Source organism: Gambusia affinis, linkage group LG09 (assembly GCF_019740435.1).
Source record: "Gambusia affinis linkage group LG09, SWU_Gaff_1.0, whole genome shotgun sequence".
Taxonomy (NCBI): domain Eukaryota; kingdom Metazoa; phylum Chordata; class Actinopteri; order Cyprinodontiformes; family Poeciliidae; genus Gambusia; species Gambusia affinis.
This window is the reverse complement of record NC_057876.1, coordinates 10,555,806-10,562,226: the sequence shown is the minus strand read 5'-3', so window position 1 is coordinate 10,562,226 and position 6,421 is coordinate 10,555,806. Positions and strand designations below refer to the sequence as shown.

Sequence of the window (6,421 nt, the reverse complement as noted above, 5' to 3'; positions counted from 1 at the left end):
AAATAAAAACAGAATTTTCCTTCATCTTCCTCAAAGTATCATAGAAGGCACCACAAAACGGCATCTGCTAATAATGAAAGAGAGGAGACTTGTTTTGCGTTGCAGTTTAATTTTAGTGTCAAAATAATAATAAAAAAACAATAACAGTATTCAAAAGAAGTCTTTAACAACCCTGGGTTTTTTTGTGTGGGAAAATACCTTTCTGAGTTTTTCCTGGCATGGGGATATAATTTCTGGAGCTACAAAATTATTTTATTATCGTTCTAAAAGAATATAAATAGTAGTGAATGTAGGTTTATAAACAATGCAGAACCTAAACTATCATCATTCTATTGCAAAGAGGAAAGAACAGGAGGACAGCATTCTTATAACTTGTAAACTCAAACATCAAATCCAGAAAACGTTATTTTATAAAACATAAAAACAAAACAAAAACAAAAACCGGTATGTTTTGTTTGAGACATTAATTTGGCACAAGTGCAAAGTTAACTATCTGTAGTACCTCTTTTACTGATAAATTTGAGAAAATGTGAACAGTGGTGCCATCAAGAAGCTTTTGTCCACCGTGGTGGACAATAGCCTCCCCTACTGGCGGCTCCTGGCCTGACAGTTTTACTGTACATTTAGTGTACATTTTAGAAGAGAGGACAGGCTTTGATGAGGTGCCACATTTATTTACGCCTATGACACTGATCCATTCTTCATACTATTGAATACATCTTTCGCATTTTTATTTAAATAACTGCATCACTTAATATTTATCTGAAAAAAAGGGGGAAAAAAGCTTAATTGTGGCCCTCAAAGATGAAGATATCAAGAAACATTCTCTTTGTACTTGTGTCTCAAATTGTAGTTTGAAAGAACAGTGAAAAGATTTCTATTTCTATTATAAGTGTGAAAACTGCACACTTTTCTGGAAATGAAGTTTTGCATTGTTCCTACTGAAGTGCACATTCTTCGGTTCCAGTACAGCTGCACTACTGGTAACCTCTAATTATTCAGCCAGCATCTTCTAAGCTGCAGATTTTCATTCTCACGCTAATTAAAGCAGGTCACAAAAAGAGATTAAAAAAAAAAGAAAAAAAGTTTGGCCCACTGCAGATGTTCTCTGTCAACTGAAGATGCTCCGTTTCGTGTGAGACAACAAAAAGTTGGTAACATGTCAACAAAATGCACTCTGAACCAAAGGCGTATGCTCACACGTACTCTCTCACTCGCTCATCCTTTACTATCATTCACACTTATAAAGTGTCAGAAATGATATACCGTATCTACATTCTACCCCTTCAGATTGCTGGTGCTGCACAGTCGTAACTAAAAGAGCGTAACAAGTAAGGCAAAGCCAAATTTCTCCACATCGTGTTTTGATCCTGAAGCTCTGGTCACAGACGCGGTCCTGTGTAAGGGAGCACAGTCTCAACTTGGAAAAACAAACAAACAAAAAAAAACACACACACACACACACACACACACACACACAGCACTACAGCATGAACGTCTCTATTGCTTACATTTCACTCTAGTACACAGCTATGGCTGCACTGGCAAACATGTTCCAGTCCGTCTCTGCGCGGCGACCTTCCACCACCGTCACCAGACGTCCACTCTGGCTTTTGTTTGTCATGTGAGGAGATCTTGAAGAAGTTCTTCAGACGTGGCAGTGGGACAGAGAAGAAGCGTCTCCGTCTCATGGTCCCGGGCGACTCAACGTGTGGCAGTATTTAACACACACCCGGGTGTGACTAGAACAGCCGAGCCTGCTTCTTCAGCTCATTCCGTTTCCACAGAGCCAACCGGTCAAAATCCTCCACGGTCATGCCGAACACCTGGACAAACTCTTCTGGGGACAGGTGGCGCTAAGACGACAGAGACACAAAAAAATTGTTATTTTATCCTTTTTACACCTGGAATTCCTGCATATTCACTCTGCTACTACTTATAGCTATGTGCATTCAACAAGTAATCACACTTCTTTGAACTTTTTGAGATTTTTAGACCAACACAAAATGGAGCCTATTTTGATGTGGAAGCAAAATGGTATGTTAGTATAGAAAAGTTTTATCAATAAAAGTCTGAGAAGGATGCTGTGCATATGTATTCAGTTAATCTGATATCCCTAAAGTAAAATCTTGGGCAAAATTGCCTTCTGAAGCCACCCGATTAGTAAATAGAGTCCATATTTCTGGAATTTAATTGCAGTAAATACACAAGTATTCTGAGAAGCCCTCAAAAAATGTATTTAAGTTGTTCACAGCAAAGCATATCTAAGTGTTACAATGACCCAGTAAAAGTTCAGTCTGTGAGGTAGTCAAAGATACTCATCCATCCAAATGACCCTATGCTCATAAAAACATTATAATCAATGCTGAAAGCTGATAGATGGATGCACCAAAAGCTGCAGCTGCATGTCTGCATTTCCAGATGGCCAAGCTGTTCTACAAAAAAAAAAAAAACTTTGAAAAACTAAAAAAACTTTTGAAGCACAACCGTGGATTACTTTGGGTTTTCAATCCTATAAAATCCCCAAAATTTGGCGTGGATGAATGAGACAAAGTTGAAATGTGTGACCACTTTGTGCTTTACTTTTCCGTTTATGTGCAAGAGGGGCGTACTTTTACTAATTTAGAATACAAATGATAAAATCAAATAAGAAAAAAAAAATAATAATAATGCATTAATCTGTTAATTTCACTGCACCCTTTAAAATATTAGACTATACTTTTAATTTTGCAGGCCAGTTCAATTTTACGTTCCCAGAATTACTTACTTCCAGTCTCGCTCTGTCGACGTCTTTAGGCAGCTTATTCCGCCCTCTGGTGGTGACAATGAGTGACTCATATGGATAAACCTGCCGAGAAGGAAATTCATTTAATCATTTCAGGAAAATGCGGCCAAATAACTTTTTCCATTATGTTTATGAAAGAAAATGGAAACAATTTTCTGACTGTACCTTATACTCAGCTGCAAGTAAAGAGAAACAGATTAAAGAGATTAAAGATTTGGGCTAATTGCTTCAATCTGACAAAGGCTTGGTGTTATAAAGTCCAATAAAAATTACCTCTGCTTCCCCAGTTGACCTCGCTGCCGTCGTCATACTGATACTGGTAGCAATCTGCGCTCTGAGGCTGCAGGTGCAAGGAAGGAAATTGCGATTAACAAAAATAATTGCTTTTGGGAATTCCCATGAAAAACACCTCATTAATGTATAAATAGGTGAAAATAGATGATTAACATTAGCTTTGGAGTGCAAGCTTATCTCACCCGCTGAATACCATTGCGCCTATATCCTGGCAGCGATGCTGACTTGCAACCAAAATCTAAAGAATGTTCAAAAAACACACAATTAATAAATTCAAGCATTTTACATAAATTAAATGCTGGATTTGGCCAGGAGATGGTGATCACCACCAATAATAATGAAAAAAAAAAAATGAAAAAAAGATCAAATTCCAGATGTGGGAATTGAAGCTTGGTTGATTGAGTAGAAATTATTTATGAACCAACATGAGCTGAACAGCTATGAAACAAACAAAGTATCAACAACAATAAAGAGAAAGCTATCGTCTTAAAGTATGTCACAGTGTTTGGCAGAGACTGAACACATTTTGACACAATGAAGACAAACTCACCACTATCAGCGCTGTACTGAGATCTTGGTGCTGTGGGACAAAGATCACACAATTATATTCTATCTTAGCTATTGCAAGACAGAAAGGAAAAGTATCTGTTTAGTCAGAGGCTCAGAAAAGACCATGAAATGTAGCTCTTTAGAGGCTCAGTGAGTAATAGAAACAACACACACACACACTCACACGCACACACAAATAGATACATTGCTGAATATTTTTGGGGGAGTTTTGCTTCTTTCCACCATGCTCTGTTCAGTGGTTTTCCCTCCCATGTGGAAAACAGCTTTAATGAGAGATCTTAGTGCCCATAAATAAAACAGGACATGGGGCTGGCAGCTGTGAATACAAGACAGTGTGATAAATACAAAGATGGAGATTTTAAAAAAGTAGTCCATGGAGAGCACACTTGTTTATGTGAAATGGTGTAAAAGGGGGAAGAAAGCATTTCAGTCGTACAAAAGGCAAACTGGTATCAGAAAGTGGTACAATATTACTGGCGGCTCCTGGCCTGATATATATATATATATATATATATATATATATATATATATATATATATATATATATATATATATATATATATATATATATATATATATATATATATATATATATATATATATATATATATATATATATATATATATATATATATATATATATATATATATATATATATATATATATATATATATGAGGCAGGGGAAAGCAAGAACACAGCCAGAAGTTGCCATTTTGTGATTATTTTGTACATCAAAAACAAAACACAAGCGCTGATGCAAAACACAGTGAAGGGAATGAAACACTTACAAAGATGAAAGTAGTGACGGCAAAGTTTGCAGATTGAATTTCAGTATTCAAAGTGAATATTATTTTGTGTAATTTGTGCAGTAATGAAGAGGAAGTCAGTAGAAATGCTAGATGAGTGGAGCGGCTGAGAGACCCGACAAACCAGTACTCTGTGGAAGGATTTAAAAGGCCTCCATGGTGAGCGCAGCCTGCTTAGAATTCGCCATGACAGGAAAAGTACACTTGTGACAAAAAAGTGTGGATTAAAACACTCGAGTTTTGGTACCATTCAGATAGATGTTGCTAATCTCTTCTAGTTGTGACCCCTATAGTTACGCTCATGCTCAGGGGTCATGAGCACTTTGATTCCTTTCAACAACTTTCACTAGAACTCAAGCAAGCACTGCAGTGATTATGAAGCTCTCACTTTACTCCACTTGAACAGACTAAATTTTACTTGGCACAGCTCCTCTACAGTCTTTAAACTTGAGTTCCTCAACATCGTCTGTAGTCTGTCCCCCCCCAAAATGTCTTTTAAGACATTTCAAGCTAAAAACACAACACAGAAATTAGAAAGGAAGTTAAAGGCCACCCAGCAACCTCAGTGGTCTGGCTGTTTATTCCTGCTGAAGGAATCTAGAAACCAGAGGGATGGACTCCGTTGTGTCCAAGTTCCCTCAGGTTTATGTTTGTTACCTTCCAGAGAATCCAAGACTCCAGTTGTTTCATAATACCGAGCCGAAAGGTGTTCACAGCAGAGGCTGTGGTGGGCGACAAGCAATCCATAACTGTGTTTGTGGATTGATTTCCTGCACTGATGATCTTTGTAGCGTGGCCACACAAATTAACATATTGGCGTGCTTTTTGTCAAGAAAAATAATTAAAATTTTAGTAGGTGTGACACACCTGTTTTAAGTGGGGGTTTTTTCTGCTTTTTTAAAACTAATTGGAAGGCAGGCTTTTATTTAGTACTATAATAGTACATGCATTTTAACATACGCTGTGCTCAGACAATCAAGCTATTCTTACTTTGCTACTCTTCTATCTCCCCCCTCAACGCCTACACCAGCGATGACTCTGTGTCACAACCTTGCTGCCCTCCACCTACAGCCCACTGGAAACAGATTTAGCTTCAAGCTCATAAAACGCTGTTGTTGAAATGTTTTTGTGCATGGGCCGGGGCGAGGCGGGAACAGAAGCGCGGCCAGAGACCATGAACTTTAAGGCAGAAAGCGGAAGAGGAGCCAGAGTGCAGGGGGAGAAGGGCGGGGTTGTCCTCACAGCCATTGACGGTGTTGTTGTACGCCGTTGTGCCGTAGCCTGTCGTGTTCAGCGTTTCCTTGCTCCCGCAACGAGAATTCCTCGCGCTGCCCCAGGGGTCGTTGTCATAGGAACCAGATCTCGCTTTCATCTCCTCCTTGAGGATCATCCGTCCGATGCCACTCCCAATCTTTAAAGGAAAGGGAGCAGAGGAGGAGAAAACGGGGGCAGGAGAAAATGAGAAGACAAGGAAGATTTTTAACTCCTTAAATACAAGAAGTGACTTTTGGCATAATTTTTTTTGTTTTGCTTCTTTGCAGAGGAGAACTGTCACTTTAATAACTTTCTGAAGAAAGGGAGAGAGAAAATAGTGGAGCTCTCACTCTTTGAAGACCCTGACTCCAACTCTCTTCATCTCCTCCCGTCGAGAAGCGTCGCCGTGGCGCCCGGTAGACTGAGAGAGAGATATGACATGAAAGAGATTTCCCGTGTACGAAAACGTGGCTCAGAGTAAAGAAAACAGCAACAACAAAGTGAGAGAGTGAAGAAAATAATGAAATAAAATAACGAATAAGAAGCAGCTTGACAGTTCGGTACCTCTCGGAGAGCTGGTGTACGGGTAGTAGTCCGACTCCGACTGTGTGTATGGCTCTGGAGAGTAGGTGGACAGGCTGGAGGATCGGAGGATATCCTCACTTGTTCTGCTTTTAGTGGCTGATTCCACATGATTGTCTGGAACAAAG

At 39.0% G+C, this 6,421-nt stretch overlaps 1 protein-coding gene across 6 annotated transcripts in view; it reads right to left on the bottom strand.

The window, feature by feature from the left end:
• Window positions 1-1,191: 1,191 nt before the first annotated feature.
• Window positions 1,192-6,421, bottom strand: part of ablim3 (actin binding LIM protein family, member 3) — a 45,006-nt gene continuing 39,776 nt past the window's right edge. For 4 of the 6 annotated variants that reach the window (XM_044127987.1, XM_044127983.1, XM_044127986.1 and 1 more), the window contains 9 exons: window positions 6,276-6,410; window positions 6,062-6,132; window positions 5,700-5,868; window positions 3,630-3,659; window positions 3,262-3,317; window positions 3,059-3,125; window positions 2,951-2,961; window positions 2,768-2,848; window positions 1,192-1,856 (listed from right to left, as the gene is read on the bottom strand). In XM_044127987.1, coding sequence (XP_043983922.1) covers window positions 1,743-1,856; window positions 2,768-2,848; window positions 2,951-2,961; window positions 3,059-3,125; window positions 3,262-3,317; window positions 3,630-3,659; window positions 5,700-5,868; window positions 6,062-6,132; window positions 6,276-6,410 — 734 coding nt within the window. In that variant the 3' untranslated portion in view covers window positions 1,192-1,742. The remainder of the gene's footprint in view (window positions 1,857-2,767; window positions 2,849-2,950; window positions 2,962-3,058; window positions 3,126-3,261; window positions 3,318-3,629; window positions 3,660-5,699; window positions 5,869-6,061; window positions 6,133-6,275; window positions 6,411-6,421) is intronic. The other 2 variants (XM_044127988.1, XM_044127984.1) reach the window with 1 other exon arrangement.